This window comes from Rhipicephalus microplus, chromosome X, assembly GCF_043290135.1.
Source record: "Rhipicephalus microplus isolate Deutch F79 chromosome X, USDA_Rmic, whole genome shotgun sequence".
NCBI lineage: Eukaryota > Metazoa > Arthropoda > Arachnida > Ixodida > Ixodidae > Rhipicephalus > Rhipicephalus microplus.
In genome coordinates this window covers 134,425,639-134,445,637 of record NC_134710.1, presented here as the reverse complement: position 1 = coordinate 134,445,637, position 19,999 = coordinate 134,425,639, and the positions used below count along the sequence as shown (strand labels likewise).

Sequence of the window (19,999 nt, the reverse complement as noted above, 5' to 3'; positions counted from 1 at the left end):
TCAGGTGGTTCTGTGCGCTCGAATTCGGTGAGAGGGTGCATAAAGTCTGAGGATGGTCCCGCGATTGTGTTTGCGGATGGTACTGATGACATGTCGCTCGATGTCAAGCTCTGCTGCGCCGGGGCTGAACCTGTTTTCTTCCTGCATTAAAAATTGCATTCTGTTATACGCCTTTCCTTGAAATTCGTTTTTATTGGTCCAATTTGTATGCAAGAGCAGTGGGGAGACGTCAAGCATTAAACATTGTTAGTCACTTTTTTTCTTTGGGCAGGGTCCATGTTCCTGAACATTTGAATGTTTCAAGATGCGGTGGACTTCTGCCACGGGTGGCACCATGTACTTTGGGTAGTGTGGAAACATGACGGCGCAGCATCCGCTTTCAGCCTTTTTATATTTAGTCCTGGCTTATAGTCGGTTGGAGCAAAGTGCACACTGCACACCTTCGACCTGTCATTTGGGAGCCAAACTTCAATGCCAGCCCCTTGAAAGGAAGAAGATGAACATTCAGTGAAATATTGTGAATAAAATACAAAACTTCTTGCTCTTTTCTAAGGAGTATATCATGTAATTAGCAGTTTATACTATGGTGGCGAAGTGAATAAAACACAGTTATGAAGTGAGCGTATGACTTCAACTCGTTAACCATGGGACACACGTAACTGGCTGAGATACATTAGCACTAAATAAAACGGATGACCACAAGAAAGAAGACAAGGACACACGCTACTCGCAACTTTTCATTAGGAGAAAAGGTTTCACGTATATGTCCTTTTGTCATGCATGCGCGTAGACGGGTAAACTAACACGTTTATATCAGACGCAGTAGCACATAAATTCAAGTTCGAGGTCAAACTAATTAAGCGGCAGAGGATAAATATTCACTTATACAACGATCTCTGCTCTTTTTGGTAATGCAATTAAACTACTAAAGCTATCTCGAAGAAGCTGCTTCTTCCCACAATGGGTGTGTTTGAAAACCTAGTTGCATAACCACATGTAATGACATGACTTCCATATATGAACTTTTGTCATCACTTCTTTTTTTTTTGCTAATAAAAAGTTGTGAGTATAGCACGTAGTCATTTACAACCCATTACATTTTCTGCATGCCAGACAACGCCTAATTGAGCAGCTTACCCTTTCTAGAAATCACCTTGATCCATTTTTCACCAACCTCGGTCACTGGAAACTCATGGAAAGTGACATCAGAAGTCTTCCCTTGCCTTGATTCGCAGAAAGGCACGCAGCACACCACCATCGTGATGGTTAATTTGCACCAATAAACCTCGCTTCGCTGGTGTACAAACTGCACCTACCTGCACGCTTCTATCGCAGCTCGGCACGAGGAGATGGTAGCAAAAGATCGTCATTATACTTTTAAGTTCATTCAAGAAGAGGCTTTTATTCATTTTTTTTTCAATTGTTCATAATGTATGCACGCGTAAACATTGCTGCTTTTCTCCCAGTGTCACGCGAGCAGACAACAACAACAAAAAAAACGAAAAAAAAAACGCGGCGGCTTGTGTTTTGGTCGTCAGCAACCGGTGCGGGATGGATGGATGGATGCTATGAGCGTCCCCTTTATAACGGGTGGTGACAAGTATGCCACCAGGCTCGACAAAAGGTGCGGATAGGGTAAGTTAGCGCCAGAGAGCGCTTAGCGGCAGGCGCTAGTACCAGAAAGTGCGTGCTGGCACTTCACTCGCTGGGCAGGACAGTAAAATACAGTAGGTCGTGTACCCGGCCGCCACCTCTTCCGCCATATTTAGCAAAACATGTCGGTTTGCAGCGTGTGTATGACATGACGCAGAGGTTTCTAACATGGGCGACGCGCGTTTGGTAAGTGGTACTGAAAAATTCATTGTCGCGTGCTGTTGGCAGGCGCCCTTGAATCAGCCGGGTTTCACTGGTGTGACCAGTGTCGTTATCGGCTGCTTCGCCGGTTCCTTTGAACGACCAGATATCTGTAGTCCGCAAGTTTTAGGCCTATTGCTTAACCCTAATTGTGTTTTCAATGTGCTCTTTTGTGCAATGTGTGTTTAATGTAAGGAGTTGATATTGCTTGCAGTGGTATTATAATGTTGGGTTGACTGTCTGGAAACTGTATGTCGAGCGTTTATTGCCTTTTGTGTTGATGCACATTCGAACTACTGATGTAATCGGTGTCGACCGCACATGTCGGACGTTAGCAGCCTAGCCGAAAGTCGTCCAAAACCGGCAAGTCCATATTATGTCATCATGTAGAATTGGTTGTATCATTGTTTGCGCTGTTAGTTCCGACGTTTGCAATGTTTACGTGACGAGACCTGTTCGGACTGGCCGTGGTAGCGTAAGTGTTGACTTGAGTATGGCCTGGTTGCTGATACCTTGGCTTCTGGCGCGGGATCATAGTGATTTTTTTTTAATTTTTACTTACGTAAAGCTATATTGGTTCGTGTGTGTGCTCTGACCAGTGAAAGGTATCAGAAAGAGCAAATTGTTCTATGGACAGCCTTTTTGTATATGTTGAAGTAGATCTTGAGCTCTGTAATGAAATCGCCTTTCTTTGAACAGTTGCAAAATGACGTCTGCACACGCGCCAGCCAGTGCGCCTTTACCTGTTAACTTCCTGTTGTGACATGATTACACCAACCAAATGCTCATTTGAACTGGTCGTAGCACATGTGTTAGTGCCCCGGCGTGTGCGTAGGTGTGCAAACTTCGAATATGCAACGAAAGATGATCTGTGTAAAACCAGTGAATTGTCGCTAACGTGCAGGTTATTCTTTTGTTTTTTAAAATAACATGATGGAATAGTCTTGGAGGTAGATTAAACGCAAGATTGTTCCTTATTGCAGTGGTGGAATTAATTATTTTTTTTTCTACTGTTGCATTCTTTGTTACATGCCTTGTGCGTCGATGCTGGCATTGTAGTCCCGAGAGATATGTTGCAAACGACAATTTTGTATTGAAAGTTCTGGGTAAACTCTTCAAAAGCAGTCTTAACCTATGGCTACTACAGTGTGCTTTGTCTGGCATTATGCTTAGTGGTCTAGTGGCTAAGGTACTCGGCTGCTGACCCGCAGGTCGCGGGATTGAATCCCGTCTGCGGCGGCTGCATTTTTGATGGCGGCGAAAATGCTGTAGGCCCGTGGGCTCAAATTTGGGTGCACGTTGGAGAACCCCAGTTGGTCGAAAGTTTCGGAGCCCTCCACTACGGCGTCTGTCGTACTGATATGGTGGTTTTGGGACATTAAACCCCACATATAAATCGAATCAATCATGGCATTATGCTGATACCCCTGTTACGTCACACCTAATGTTATTTACAACGAATGACATTAAGAGGACTTAGTCATTTACCTGCGTGCTGTCGCACAACGAAAACAAGTATTTTATAGAGATGACCATGACCTTAGCTCTTCTGAGCCGTGGCCTTGGGAGAAATAAAAAATCCATTAAAGCTCGCATGTAACATATGATACCTGTACCTTCAAAAGTAACTTTTTATCCCTGTACAGTTGCTAATATAAGCACAGCCATTTTACACAGCTTCCCACAGCTGCATGCTGCAAATCTAGACAAGCCAAGGGCCACTCGAAAACCTACATGGCCGACGATATGACGGAGTGAGTATACATAGTGAACTTATAAGTGAACTGAAGTTTGGGTGCATAACAGACCCCACGGCTCCAGAAATGAGACGGCGGCAGCAATTTCATGGGGTCCACACCTGATCACCACAACACAGGCAATCAATGCCCGCGATACTGGTAATATTGAGAAAAAAGTCCCTGGCATCGAGACTATGCATTTGGTTTGAAGTTGAATGCCAATGTGTTTTGTGAACTTATAAACAGGAGATGTTGATTTCATCAAATAGCATTATTTTCTGTGTGTGACAGCAAAGAAATGACATTCGGTTTGCCTTGTGACAGGGGAATTATACTGTTTCATACGTGAGGCGCAACACTGTGGATGCTATGGAAGTTCAGCCAGCATAACGTATAACTTCGTACTCGGCTGCTGACCTGCAGGTCGCGGGATCGAATCCCGGCTGTGGCGGCTGCATTTCCGATGGAGGCGGAAGTGTTGTAGGCCCGTGTGCTCAGATTTGGGTGCACGTTAAAGAACCCCAGGTGGTCGAAATTACCGGAGCCCTTCACTACGGCGTCTCTCATAACCATATGGTGGTTTTGGGATGTTAAACCCCACAAATCAAATAACGTATAACTTCCCTAATTTATTGCTGATGCTTCCTCGGCTTTCTTTGGCGCGACTGGCAAACAGAAGAAAGTGAGGTGAGTACAAAAGAACGCAGAAACGCCGCCATTATGACGTACCCAGAGTCGAGAGCCTGTATGTGACGTAGCGTAAAAACTATACAGCCACATAATAGCAGACACTCAACGGCGTTTTTGTTTGCAAGACATACTTGACATACTTCCATTACTTAACTGCCTAATAATGAAAGAAAAATGAAGTTTTGGTGGTAAGAACACCGAATTACTTTTTGTTGCGAACATATCGACTGCAAGAAGTCTCGCTAGCTTTCGCAACCTTGCACATGTGTGAAACAGAGTATAGACGAGAGCACGCCTATCTCGAAACCCAGGCTCCTTCGACGGTATACTCTCGATCCGAGACGCCATAATTTGCAACTGCCAAGGCGTACCTCGCTAGCATGGAACGCAGTGGCTCTGGGAGTTTGAAATGCGAAAAAAAGCACCTGTTTACGCTGCGCCCGCTTATAAAATGTCATCTGGTTGCCACTGCGCTGTCATCTGATGCGACAACAACCAGCGCAAGAGAAATAGATTGCTAAGCACTGCCTGTGAAGTTCGCAGCGCATCGCGGGAATCGTGTTGGTGTGGTGTTTTGTGATTGCACAGATTTCTGTCACCACCTTAATACCACGTTGATAAATTTCGGGGGGGGGGGGGGGGGGGGGGGGGGGCATGTGCCTAGTGTGCTGCGCCCATGCTTGAGCATGTAGCAAGTTTAACTCGCAGCCACTGTGTTCACATTTTGAGGGGGGTTAATTCTGGAAAAAAAGATCTACTCAGATTCATGTGTGTGTTCATGAGAATTTCAGCGATTTTATGGGTCTGGATTACCCTACCAAGGGTTGCTTAAAGGGCCCCTAAACCACCCAGCGGTCGAAATTTAGTTGAGGTGAGGAAGTTGTGATAGAGTTTACAATGAACACATAGCTGTTAGAATTTTTCGAAACGGTGCCATAATAGAGGAGTTACGCGCGTTAGATGATCGAAATGCGACAATCGCTTCTTTCCCTCTTTCCTACGCTACCCTCTTCCAAACCGCTTGGCCTCTCCTCGCTGAGTCGGCTAGCCGAGTGCTCCTCCTCATCTCGATTGGCATGCGTCACCGCTGACACGCTGTTCAAGACAGCGTCTACTTCCAGTTGCCGCGATCCGCCACTCCTACACCCCAGCTCGCCGTCAACTGTGTTGTGTGTGTCATCTGGCTGCACTGATCGTTGATTAACCGCTGTTGCTGTCGTGCCGGCCCGTGCCCCTACTCTAGCGACTTGGCGGTTGCGTTACGGGCCGCAGATGTCGATTCGCAAGCGGCAACATGACCAAGACTGGCGAAGTGTATGCGAACAGCTGTTTGCAGAGTGACCGGAAGTCGTCGGTTGTCATTCGGCCAATCGCAAGCATCGAAAGTGGTGACGTCATCGAGTTTCACTGGTGATGTCACACATGTCAGTGGCAGCGACCGGAAAGGATAAGCTATTGTTTTTTTGAAATTGTGGCGCGCCTGCTGTGTGTAGTGCTGCGGCATGTGGCATCGTTTATCGTGATGGCATTCTATACGCGATGCGCTTGTTTACTTTAAATGTTTGGGAAAATGACGGAGGTGGTTTAGGGGTCTTTTTTAATAATGTCTGTTTTGGCATGTAGTGCTTCAGTACCTAATATGGCTTTTAAATTTATGTTGCTGGGAAAAACAATACTGCCTATGCAATATTTTTTCTGCCTGCGGCTTTCGCTCCACTCATTTTGTCCACTTGTTCACTATTGCGGTATTCATAGTGCAGTGATTTCGGGGAGTCTTACTTCTCTGTGGCACTTCGAAAAATGTGCTAGTCTAATAACTATTTTGAAAATTTAACTGAACCTTCTGGCCATGATGCCTGCTGCAAATGTTGTCCTGCATTCAAAGGTCGAAATGTCCAAAAGCACTGACAAACCTGCATATTATGTAAAGACATTTTTGATTTTGTGGAAATATAGATTGCGTTAAAAATGCCATTTGTGAAAATGTTTTGACAGTCATTGAAACCTCCAATTTGGAAGTTGTGTTATGGCATGAAGACGAAAGTGGGGTAGTTACTTGGAGCATAGCAAGTTCTTGAAGTTTGTGAAATGGGCTACAGTGACGTAGATCGTCGTTCGTTTTCTCTGCAAAGTTTGTTACTTTTGTGCGGCTAATAATGTATCTTTGTGGCAAGTCAAGCTTTATAAACGTTTGTCATCACCCCTCTCTTGTTTCCAGAGTTGTCTAGAGCATCACATGAAATTGTTTTTAAATTGGTGGGTAAGCAGTTATGATTATCTAATTTGAGGTAAGCTGTTTTAATCATAGCTTGGTACCATGCAGAGGAAGAATTCAGTTATGGTACTTTATACGTGAAAGGTATCCTCTTCGAGCTAAATAGCAGCAAACAGCAGTTAAAAAAAATGTCGCCACAGTAAACATTTCGACAAGGCTTTAAAGATATCCCTAGTTTGACTGCTAGTGATCACGCCTTCATATCTGTGTGTTCCTCTTGTACAGAATTCTAGAGAGTTGGTACCGGCTAAATATCAAGCAGTGCATAGCCATCATTCCCCTCTCCCCTTTTATTGCCATTGCCTTCGAAAGCGCCCAGTGTGATGTATGCAGTGCCTGTACAATAATGTAGCTCTCTTCACCAATATATACCTGCAAACTTCTTGGTGAAATGTTGTGAAGAATGAAAAGGGGGCTGAAATTCATCATGAAAGGCTAGTTCCTAAAAAGGACAGTCATACTAGAAAGAGAAAACATGAACATAGTGCTGTGGTCATGTTTTGCCTTTCTAGTGCTATCATCCATTTCGTGTGCCATCGTTGCTGTGTCAACAGCTCACCCAGCAGTTCATCATTCTGGTGTTTAAAGGTGTCCCAAACAATGCATCTAGGCATATTTCTGTGTGCAAGCCAGTTGTAGCATTTTGCTCATTTTCACCATTTGAAAATTCTGATTTAGATGTTTGGCATGCTCTAATAACAGGGGTGGTACAGCTTCGCCGATTGCGCTAAATTGATAAAATTTACTTTGCACTGTGCCGAGATCATGTAAAAATTATGCAACACCGTGCCAAAATATTCAACCAGCCTCACGTTGTTCTTAGTTCTGCTAATTTTTACAATGGAAGCTGCATTGGCCACATAAAGGCCTTGACCCTACCCCTATGGCGAAAAGAAAGAAAAAAAGACAGTGATTCTGCCATTGGGCAAAGCGCATTTCATTTCTTAACTACTCATGCATGCTGACATCTGAAAAATTACTGGCTATCATTCATGGCTGTAAGGTTTTCGTGGCCCTGAGAAACTACAAATAAACAATAATGTAAGCCAGTTTTATTTTTTCACCATTTTAACTACAAACCTCTGGAATTTCAAGGTCACTAGGGTGGCACGTCAGCATTTGTTTTGACTGTCATATTTGACAGGCATTGTTGATACTAATGCGCTCGTCTTTGTTATTTCCATTGCACGGGGGTTCAACCTATTACTTTTATTAAAATAGCAGTGTTCACTTACACTGTGCACGAGCTAGCGGGGATTTTTTTTTTAATAAAAGTAGGCTGGCTTTGCTAAACAGCTCCAAATTGGAGATTCTGCACTATAAAAGTTTCAAGTGCTCCAGAAAAGTACTCCAAACCTTATTCGTGGTGTTGTACCCCTGCTCTTAACTCACATATCCTTAACAAGTAAAACATGTAGAGAAACGGAATGTACCTTTTTTATGTTAAGGCATTATTTTGCACTTTTTAATAGTTTTGTTTCTGTAATATTACAATTCAATTCTTGCCTTAGATTTAAATAAGAAAGTAACATTGTAGTATGGGCTGTCTTTCAGTTTTCAGTGCTTAAAGTCACTTTAAAATGGGCATACTTGAAGTTCTGAGGGTATGTACGATTTCACGATTTTATATCATTACTACAACCATTATTGCAATATTCAGTGTTTTTTTTTAAAGATTAGATGCAGTACACTTCATTCCAACTTCATGGGCATACCACATTTCTGCAGTGTTGCATCTGCTGCACTGGTTATAGTGCTTGGCTGCTGTCCTCAAAGTTGTAGGTTTGACCCCAAATGCAGTGGTTGCATATTGATAAGGGCATGTTTAGTGTGCGATGACAATGCGTGCTAAAGAGCACCAGATGGTCATAGTTTACACACGGCCGCTGGATGAAACAATGCACTGGTACGGCCCGCCGCGTGCTCTAAAACCGGCAATACAGGTCTAGTTCCCGAACTGCCGCTGCGGCCCCACCAGGGGGGGACAGTTTTCGTGAGCGCCCATTGAATCGCATGCGCGGCGCGCTTGCGGTAGTTACGATTGAGCGCGTGCACCTTTGTTTCACCCGCGAAATCTTCTTTTAATATCAATCTGGCGTGTGCCCACCAGGTAATTACGGACCTTGCTTTTAGATACCTGCAGCCCTTGCAAATTTTCGGTATTGCCTTACTCGAGATGGAACCTTGCACATTGATCAGTTTTCGCGGAAGTAAGAATTGTGAGCGCATTTCACTCGGATCCTATAAGATCACTACTAACAGATTTGGAAGAGCTATACCTTTCCAATGCATCTAAATTGATTATAGTAAGTGTGAGTATGTCGTGTCAGATAACGTCCCTTATTTAATCATTTCATTTAAAATCAGTAACCTCAGCAATGGCTGTTGCCACTGTTCCTTAAACACAAAATAAGATAGACATTTACTTCCTCCAAACACGTCTATAGTATTCATACAACATAGTATCAGATGCAACAGCCACTATGCTAAGCATGTGTGCGAATTCATAACAGTGGACTTGAGGCTCTTTGAAATTTCAGTGTTGAAATTTCAGTTTGAAATTTCAATGTTGGCAATTGAGCGAGCAGTTATGAAGTGAATAATATGAAAACTGTTAGACGAAAAGAGCGATGAAATGATGCAAAACGTGAACACAACTGCATGCGTTACTGCGTTTTTGACTGTTTTCGTCTCTTTCGCTCCCGAAGTTCTTGTGACAATGCAGCTAATAAAACAGTGAACACATAACCAGAACAAGATGCGTGAAAATATTTTATTTATTCTCAATTTGTAGTTGATCATGACATTTTTTATGTTTTGTTTACTTCTTTACACCGCTGCATAATAAAACAACTTGACAATTGCTTCAGCTTGTCCACCCAAGTTTTGGCTTCTGTGTCTATCGAGAATAAAACCATTCGTTCGGTCTTTGCATGTTAGCCTCTCCACGGGCACTGGCGAATCCCGATAACACTCCAACGCGCTTGTCTTCTAGAAGTCTTCGTCATGTGGTTCTTTCAATCAGTACTGTTTATTTGTTCTACTTTGTATCGTCGACGAATTGGCACCTTTGCTCGCTCAAACATAGGCAGGTCACATGCACTGGACTGCCCTACAGCAGCCATGGTTTCGCGATTTGTAAATGTAATAACGCGGTTGTCACTTGACCAAGCCGTACACGCGCGCACACACGCACGCACACCACACACACAGACAGACAGAGAGAGAGAGAGAGAGATAGATAGATAGATAGATAGATAGATAGATAGAGAGAGATAGATAGATAGATAGGAAGAGACGAGACATAACTTAGCGGTTGTCTTAGTTTTATTTCCAACGGTTTCGACCGGTGGACCAGTCTTCGTCAAGGTTTGTGAATAATTCACAAACCCCGACGAAAACAGGTCCACCGGTCGAAGCCGTTGGAAATAAAACTAAGACAACCGCTAAGTTATGTCTCGTCTCTTCATATATACGTGTGTGTGTGTGTGTGTGTGTGTGTGTGTGTGTGTACGGCCAGGTCAAGTGACAACCATGTGTGTATATATATATATATATATATATATATATATATATATATATATATATATATATATATATATATACACACACACACACATACACACATCTGCCTAGTAACAAATATGAAATTCGAATGCCGCTTCTAATGATGTATACTTTCACAGTCTCTTCAATAAAAAAAGTTACGAGGAGCGCATCATGTTTGTATAAACCACTTTTATCCAGCGAGCGAAGCTTAATTACTTTCCGGCACACTACCCTGTATCGGATAACAAAAACTATTCAAAATGTGTCTCATTGGTAGGCTTTCAGCGTACAAAATTTATGAACGTCTATTGTCAAGTGTCAAAAAAATTGTCAAGCATTCTGGAACGGGAAAGGGCTGAATAAACGCCACAAAAATAGAAAAATGTGAGTTTAAGACATCTTCATAAACAGAACGACTTTGTCACGCATTCAGTGCCATATGATTCAGCTACATGCATTGTGGGTTTTTCTTTCAGCCTCAAAGCAAGAAGCTGGCTCAGAAAAAAAAAAAAAAAAATTCAGGTGCTCGGCACGCACAGGCGAAATCAATTGGCTTTTTTTTTACTAGATAGCGTCTCATAGTCCACTAAATATGCGATATATCACTGCTGCGATAAATGAGATTAAAAACTGATTAAAACAACTGTGTGTCACTGTTGCGACAACCACCAGCTAATTTGCTGCAGCTTCTGCCCCGAGGGAACAGCCGCCCCTTGTTTCCCCGTCCCTTTTGTCCCCACCCCGTCGCGCTGCAGCGGCCCCAACTGACCCTACGGCTGACGCGCGCTCTCCCATAGAAAGTCTCTCCACGCAGCAGGCTGACACGCGCTCTCCCATAGAAAGTCTTTCCACGCAGCAGGCCGTACCGTGCGCTCTTTCATCCAGTGCCCATGGTTTACAAAGCCCTACATTATGGCATGCCTCGTAATCATATTGTGATTTTAGCTTGTAAAACCCCAGATATTATGTACTTGCATCTAGTTGCACTGGAAACTACTTGCGTTTCTACACACACATCTACCCACACCACCACCCACACACTATGGCACACGGTCATGCTATACTGTCACCTCTACGCACGCTCACGGGAATTTCCAGTCATACTGAAACCTACCCATGTTCACTAATACTAACATTTATGCCCGTGTCTTTCACGTTCGCTCATATTTTCCGACATTCAGAAATGCTCCGTCAAGTTCACTTGCACCTGATGGACTACAAATATCCACCGTACAGGGACAAGGGATGGGAAAAGTTAAGGAATGCCTAAAGGGGTCGCGAAACATTTTCCAAAAATTTTCAACTGCGTATGTGTTTGGAATCTTGGCCGTCCATTCAATATTGTACCTCGACTTGTGTAATACAGTAGTGATCCAGCTGCGCCATTTGCGCCAATTTGCTACAATTATACCTTCCTGCGCCTTACTGCGCAAGTGTTGTTTTGTTTGCGCCAAATGCGCCAAATTGCACGAAAGAACCCGACTTTAGCGGATGTTCATTTTGCAGTTGGCAACAAGTGAATTCTTTTCTAGGTTGGCAATTGTTTACCATGTGCTTTGCAGCTTTGGTATTCGTCGGTGTCGTTTGGGTGTTTTCTGTAGGTTTTCGCGCTCATGCACAGCATGTCGTGTCGTAGCATGTGCGCCATGTGCTTGTGAACAAACAGTCAGCGAATGTTTGTCATCCCCCCGCTGTTGAAATGGACAAAAGTAAGTCGCTTTCTTTTTAAATTTTGTGGCATTTCTTAATAGCGCCCGTGAAATACTTTAGTGAATGCTTAGGCGATCGCGTAGCGCTGCTGGCATTTATTACCGGCCGCACTTTGCTATTGAATCAGTACAGAAGTTGCAACTTGCCTATAGTTCTTGTGATTTCTCGCTACTGATTGTTTTTGTGTTCGGAGTGTCCGAGCGCTGTACGTAGGCTTAGGAAGGTGCGCCGTGCCTTGTTTCGTGGTGCGGAATATCCGCATTTGAAACGCGCAATCGCTCGTACGGCATGCAGCAGTTACACCTCCTACATGCTACCGTTCGGAACATATAATAGTGCGAAACGAACGAGCGAGTGACGCGGAATACACTACGAATTTCTGCAGGCGGGTCGCTTTTGTTGACGTTAGCAGATCGCTAGATGGGCCGTATGTGCTGCCGGCGCGTCACGGATCGGGCGCCCCACCGTGCGAGCTGCTTGTAGAATAGTCTGAAAAGAGTGATTGAGCGTCGACCATGTCAACACAAGCAAGTCAATAAGCACCGTAATGTTACCGCATTAGCGGCCGCCGATTGTTGGGAATCCGCTATTCATGACGTGCCGTTCCCAATCAGCTTTTTAAATATTTAATTTAAGGAAAACATTGCTGTCGATTTCTGCTCTGGTCATCGCGCGCCGCGCCGGAAGGAAGCAAACCTCCAACATACATTAGCGCCTTATGCCGCCTTGCCAGCTGGGGCAATGCGTTTGTCTGCGGCCGTCAGACCCACGCGTCATCCGCATGGCAACTTCCTGTAAGTTGGTCGCGAGTTTTAGGTGTGAATGGTCGACAGACATACTGGCATCCCGATTCGCGCTATTTGTCGAGGCTGTACCCAAAATGCTTGCGCAAATATTTGGTGTTGGCGCCTTAGAGTTGGTATTTAGATCTTCCAATGAAGTAAGGTTGGCATTATGTTACGGGCTACCCTAAAAATAAATCTAGTAGTTACGTGCTCTTTTTACTAGCGTGCCCTTGTCGTGGGAAAATTTACAAGAGTGGGACTTTAGGCTAGTTGATGTGTAGTCACATTTGCAAGATTTTTATACTGACGCATTGACTAGGCTTGTATTTTGTCATGTTTTTAATCATCCTTTTTTGGGCATATATATTCTTGCCACTCTGTGATATAAAGTTAGAAGTCAGTGCTCTTTCTGTCTACCCTGTTGCTTTTACCTATATTCACGCTCTGAAAAAAAACTTGGGAAAGTTTACTGTCATAAAGTTCGTTTCGCTCAAGTTTTCAGATCGCAACACCAAGTTCAACGCCTCTGTACTCAACGAGGTGGACTCCAATAATGATCCGATCAGTCGGTGGTGCAAGAGTGGAACCCGAAATACAGATGCATTTTGTATTCTTTGCAACAGCACCATTTCTTGCGCACAGCATGGAGCGGCAGCAGTGAAGCGTCATGCTGGGATGAAGAAACATATTGATGCAGCTGCTAGACACAGAGACAAGGACGGGAATCTTCGTCCACCCAAATTGGTGCAAGGCACACTGGACTTCTCCAACGGGTCTGCTAATACATCACTTGAGCACCAAGTCAGCAAGGCAGAAACTACTTTTGCTTTGTCTGTTGTGGCCAAGGGAATTCCTTTTTCGTGGGGAGACACGGCAACTTTGATTTATCACTGCATATTCCCCAACAGTGACATTGCCAAAAAGTTTAGTTGCGGCAGAATAAAGTTGGCCCGCATTGTATCAGATGGACTGGGTCCCTACTTTAAAGGACAAGTGGTGACTGAGCTGTGCCAGCCAAATGTCTATTTTTCCATTATGATTGATGAGACGCCAAAGCCAGAGCTAAGGGTGTAACAACTAGATGTGCTGGTACGCTATTTTTCCAGCAGCCAACAGGAAGTTGTTGTTGAACATGTCCAGTCATTTGATCTTGGGCGTGCAACCACTGAAATAATTGTTGGCTGCATAGAAGAAGCAATAGCAGATCTTCCAAAGCAAGGACTTGTTTGCTTTTTCAGTGATGGCCCTAATGTTATGAAGAGCGTAAGAAACAAGCTTCAGAAGCATGTGGCACCAAGTTTGATTGATATTGGCAACTGCAATCTTCATAAAGTTCACAATGCATTTGGCAGAGGCCTGGATGCATTTGGCTTAGATGTAGAAGAAGTAGTGAGAAATATTTACTACTAATTCAAAGGTGCTGTCCGCGCTGAAGCACTCAGAGAATGCCAGGATGCTTTGGGAATCACTTGTCATGTATTTCTGCGCCACGTTTCTAATCGCTGGCTGACGCTACAAGACTCACTTTGCCGAGTTGAGGAACAGTTTGAAGCGCTTCGCACCTATTTTTTTAAGGGCAATTCATCTCGTCAACGACCTGACACCCAAAGCCTACACAACAAGCTTGGGTCGGCATTTTCTGAGAAAAAACTTTTGGCCAAAGTGTTGTTCCTTAAGAACTGTGCGCAGCTTTTCAGTGGATTTCAGCTGCTCTTCCAAAAGCAAGAGCCGCTCTTGCACATACTTCACGTTGAACTTATTGTTCTAGTCCAATGAGTCCTCAGTCGGTTTCTTCGTCATGAAGCCTTTGCAGACAAGAGCGCTGAACAACTGAAAAGGCTAGATGTGATGGATGCATCCCTTTGGAAATTGAGGCCGGAAGTTGGTACAGATACTGAAAAACCAATGCTTGAGTGGGACTCTAGTGAGAAGAAGCGGTTTTATCTTGGAGCACGTGCTTTTTACTTGACCTGTGCCAAGGATCTTCTTCAGAAACTTCCACTCGACAATGGAGTTCTTCAATCTGTTAGCCTCCGTAATTGGCAGTCAACAAATGTTGAATCGGAAGTGCGAGCACCGAAGTACCTTGTGTCTCAGCTTCCACAGGTAATCAAACATGAAGAAGTTTCCTCAGCCATCGATGAGTGGCATATGTTAAAGTGCGACTCCAACAGTGACCTCCTGGCACTTGGAGGTGAAATAATTGATGTTCGTTTTGGCACAATATTTGAACTGAAGTCTCCTGGAGGTCAACCAAAGTATCCATTATTGTCGAGGCTTGTCAAGTGTCTGCTGTGCCTGCCACATGGCAACGCAGACTGCGAACGAGGATTTAGCGAAAATAAGCGCTTTTATGAGAACCGCTACTCATTATGCATTGCTAGCATTAACGGGTTGCGCCAGACAAAGACATACCTCCGCAGGTATGATGGAGATGCCACTAAAGTTCCCTTGTCTACAGAGCTTCTGCAAAGTGTAAGGAGATCTAGAGCCCGATACACAGAGAGAACTGCAAGTGCACAGCAGTCAGAAAGCAGGAAAAGGCTTGGAGACCAAGACACTGGTGCTGATGTCGACGAAAAGCGACTTCGTAAGAACTTGGAAGAAAAGGTCACCTCAAGTAGGGCATTGCTGAAACGAGCAGAAGACATAATTTCTTCTGGTCTGCGTTCTAAGAGCCTGGAACAAGTTGAAGCTGGGCAAACTTTATTAGCTGAAGGCAACTACGCTTTGAGCCAAACCCTCTCACAGCTGGAAGAACTAAGCAAGAAGGTGAGCAAGAGGACGTAAATGCTGCAACATGCACATCTTTCTTCTGTAAATAAATGAAAGTTCAAAACTTTCCTTACAGTTCGGTTTCTGGGAATTTTCGTCGTAGCTTTTAGTGTACTTTAATCAACTAATGCTACACCTGCACTACCTTCATTTTCAGTAGTGCATTAATTCTGATGGACTGGTCCATTTCTTGGTGGCTTTTAAAATCGGCATGCACGTGACACTCTAATTAATAATTGAGAATTGAGACAAATACGGTTTTATAGAACTGTGGTTGCTATCACAGCTTTAGTTTCAGCAATAATGAGAGATGTATTTTTGTAAAATAAGTTGCTGCTACAATTGCTGCTCCAAAATCGAGTGCCGATACAAAGGTGCTCCAAAAGAGCATTTTCTCTGCTCCAAAAATTGCTCCAAAAGTTGAAGTGGCTGGATCACCACTGGTAATAGTCTGGGCTCACTGAATAGCTGAAAAAGCACAATTTCAGTTTCACAGTTCATGTTCCTGTCAACTGTGCAGCTGACGTCACTCTAAAACAGCCAATGAAAAGTAATTCTTTGAAAAAACATGGTGACCTAGCGATGTTTGTGTTCCTTATTTGGCTGTAGCTCATAGCATCATACTGTGTTGATTACGGTGCTGTCACCGTTATTACAATACCAAAACATCGTGAACACATACTGTAGGATCGCCGATTTTCTCAAACTACAGCGTCGTCTGCTAGAGCAGAGTTGGCTGTTGGGCTTTGAGTCGTACAGCTGTGGTACACTATCACAGCCATGCTAGTGCCAGATCGGTCAAGACGGTGGCGGCGATGTCTAAGAAGCCTGTGCCCTGGAAGCACTCGTATCCAGACGCGTGGCAGAACATCCGCTTGCAGAAGCCGTGACCACGAGTCTCCACTCTGCATGTCCATACCATTGAAGCCGTCACGGTTGATAGCTCGTAGCCACACTGCCTTGCACTGTGGCTCACTGGGCAGGTTGTGAAAACGAACGTTGATTGCACTTCCATAAGTTGTGCGGCGCTGTCTGATGATGCACGTGGTTGGCATAGCGAGGATTAAGCCACCAAGAATACGCAGTAGAACACAACCTGATGCAATAAAAAAGAAAAAAGTGGGATGCTGTACTGGCTGCACCAATCGAGCCAAGGCAACTTGCGGGAAGACAAGGATACACACATGACAGAGCCCGGATGTACGAAAGTGGAACCAAGCAGATGACTCGCTGTAATTGCACAGCATACAACTCGAGGAGTGAAAACTGCTTTTTCTTTTATATGTAGATTCCTATAAATGTACTACTTGAGAGAAAAATGAAGCTCACACTCTGCTTGTAATTTCTCTTACTCTGACGTTTCACTGGCGTCTTATGTTAGTGCCTATAGGGGCCAATGGTGCCACATGGTCGCTAGCGTGTCCAAAAAAAACTAATTTTAAGTGCCCGTCATTAATTAGAAACTGGATATTGCACCACAATATTTTGGGATTGGTATGTGTAAGCCTTATTGAAGCAGGGAGAATTGCAACCAGGAAGTTTCATTCTCGTTTCACGGCCCCTTTACAGTCCAACTGCAACGAAATTGTGGACACTTCGAAAAGCAGTTTTATAGCTGGGGGTGATGCTACCAGCCATATGTCACCTTCAATATGCAAGTGGTTACCCATGAAAAAAAGTCTCCAACGATGGCCATCACAGCTGACCAGAAGGATAATGCTACCAGCCATATGTCACCTTCAATATGCAAGTGGTTACCAATGAAAAAAAGTCTCCAACGATGGCCATCAGAACTGACCAGAAGTGATGTAGACAGCAGCTTGACAGATGGACCGATACTGGCAAATCGTCTACTCTACACTTCGAAGTATGCACTTTGAGGCTGCGCCCCACAATTTTTTTTAGATGGTTCTCTATGGAACATTCTCTATGGAAGGATACATGATTATAAAAGTTCGTGAAAGTGTGTCTCTAAACAAAGATTGCTCACTTCGCGCCTACGCTCTCATCCTTCAGTCTTGGAGAACTCGTTGGTGCAGAAGGAAGGGTGCTGCTGGTTTACGCTTTGAGCATTCTTGCTTCGTTAAAGGGCCAGTCAACAAGCTCCGACTTTTTTTTTTACACCCCCCAAACGAGCTCGGCGATTCGTAGAGTAAACCGCAGCAATCACGTTTTCTGATTATTATAAAGCTGCGTGCTGCGCAGAGCCCCCATTTCGAAAAACATTTCCCGCGCTCCTTTCCTACGCCTGACCAATGTTCCTTGCAGGCGCAGTGACTACAACTCGGGGACATGACGCAGCACACAGCTCATCGATTGGTCTAAAGCAGGTCTCAACAAACAGTAGTGAAGTCAACGACAGTTCCTGTTCCCACCCACAGCTACGACAGAGCTATTCAATCATATGAGTTGGGAAACTCCCCGTAGGCTCCATGCATCGAAATTGTAACACTTCACTGACCCAATTTTTGGGAATTAACAGATTGTCGTGCCACCTGTTGATCAGCTCACCCACTATTAAGCGCATTATTTGTGTTTTGTGTTGCTACTCCCAGATGGGGCGACAGTCTTTTTTAAAAAAATCAAACTCCAGAAAAATTTGGCGAACTTCATGTCGGGGTTTTGGCCGGTGACGTCAATCGCTGACATCTTGTCACATTGTCAAAGTGGGCAGAGTAACGACTACGGGCCACGCCTTCCCCTCCTTCTGAAGGAGGTGGTTGCAAGGCCGCGTGAAAATTTGAAACCAGCTGGATGCAATGTTCTAGCCCCTGTAACTTCCTTAATATAGCGCGTATTCACAAAATTTTTGTGGCAGCAAGTTTACGGAGTAAAAGTGCACATATTTCTCTTCACAACAATTTTGGGACCGTGGGGTTGTTTACTGGCCCTTTAACAAACAACGGTCCCTAAGATGGTGTTGTTTGGCACACTCCGGAGTCTAGCGAAAGCGTCCCTATGTCTGTTAGCTCCACCCTAGACTTTCACATTAATTTCTAATGTAGTACAATTCGTTTTCTGATAATATACTTATATGCTTGAATTGCTATGAACCGAGCAAGATTACATTTCTGTACTTCGCTGCCTTGACTAATGTAACTAAAGGTGAGCCGATCAGCTTAGCCATTTGATTACTGGCACATAGATGGCGCAGCTAGTCCAGCGCTTCGATGGGCGTCATTCTATATGTTTTTTTTTTTAAATAGCTTTATGCTACAAATTAGGAAGCGAAACATGTCAACGTAAGCATTTTAGGCTATACTAAAGCTGTCTAATACAAATACCTTTCGTTGCCGGCAATTCTCGAAACGCTGGTTGAGGATTCCCACTATTGTGTTTGCAGTGGCTGAATATTGAAGGCACTGTGTCAATTCAACATTTTCAGTTTCAACAATATTTGCATGTAGAGATGCAAATATTGCAAAGCTATGCCCAAATACTAACTTCTTTGAAGTGTGCTGCATAAAACACCATGCTCTTCAAAAGCTCCTCTACTTGCAGCCCAGGCCAATAACCTGCAGCATTTGAAGCTTTACGCTTTTCAAAAAAACGTGGAAGCTGGTCTAAGCCGTAACATATGTCCCAGCAGGCTACAGCCCGGCATATTCTTCTATAAGATTGTTAACTCTTCTAAATTATCCGCCTGTTGAGGGGTGTCACACTCACACACACACAAAAAAGGGGGAGTGGGGAAGGGGTGAAGCTGCAGGGAGTTCTGCTCGAGTAGTGCTGAACTAAGATTGGATTTCCATGTGGGTCTGATTCTATTTGGGTCTGAAGGTACTCGGCTACTGACCCGCAGGGGTAGGATTAAATCCCGGCTTAGACGGCTGCATTTTCGATGGAGGCAGAAATTCTTTAGGCCCGTGTGCTCAGATGTGGGCGCACGTTAACGCATTCCAGGTGGTCGAAATTTTTGGAGCCCTCCACTATGGCGTCTCTCATAACCATATGGTGGTTTTGGGACTTGAAACCCCATATATCAATCAATCCATCAGGTTTAGTCATCGTAGTGATGCCATTGGCTGTGTGTTCTGGGTGGCTTGACAAGCCAGGCATCACTTAAGGTTAGTGTGGTGCCAGCCAGGTCTCTCTATAGATCTCTAAGAATATAAAAATTTTGTATACTTTGCCAGATGCAAGTTTTTTTTTTTTTTAAAGGGTTGATGCTCGCTTTTCAACATGAAAAACCGAATAACCTCGGTATCTGAGTCAATATCTCGCCATGAAGATTGCGAGTTTTGGGGAGATTTGTTCCGTGTATTAAGCATTGTTTTTGTTGTTGTTCTTATTCTTTTCAGCTGATGAGAACTCTGTAGGCTACACAGGGAGGAACAGCAAAAGGGAAAAAAGTTATGCCATTGCGTATCATGACCTTGAATGCATGTGTGCCCCACTATGTTAGCACACACTATGCAGTGCGGGGCCCACTCATGGTGGCACCCTGTGCAAAAAATGCATGTCCAAATGTTACTCTTTCTTTATGTTGGCTATTGGCCAATAAATAGCATGCTATTTGTTGTTTCATCTCAAACAGCAGGTGTCCCACCATAAAAAATTTGGAGGATGGATGCATGAAGAGAGCATGCTTGATAAAATGGTAACTTACGTTCCACTTCTAT

At 44.1% G+C, this 19,999-nt stretch overlaps 1 protein-coding gene and 1 pseudogene across 6 annotated transcripts in view; both read left to right on the top strand.

Moving 5' to 3' along the window:
* Positions 1-1,701: 1,701 nt before the first annotated feature.
* Positions 1,702-19,999, top strand: part of LOC119176508 (ubiquitin specific protease 10) — a 160,734-nt gene continuing 142,436 nt past the window's right edge. The window contains exons 1-2 of one of the 6 annotated variants that reach the window (XM_075877772.1): positions 1,703-1,839; positions 19,915-19,977. In XM_075877772.1, coding sequence (XP_075733887.1) covers positions 1,822-1,839; positions 19,915-19,977 — 81 coding nt within the window. In that variant the 5' untranslated portion in view covers positions 1,703-1,821. Of the gene's footprint in view, positions 1,840-7,826; positions 8,163-19,914; positions 19,978-19,999 lie in introns of those variants that run through there. The other 5 variants (XM_075877773.1, XM_075877771.1, XM_075877770.1 and 2 more) reach the window with 5 other exon arrangements.
* On the top strand, positions 10,180-19,906 carry LOC119169904 (uncharacterized; annotated as a pseudogene).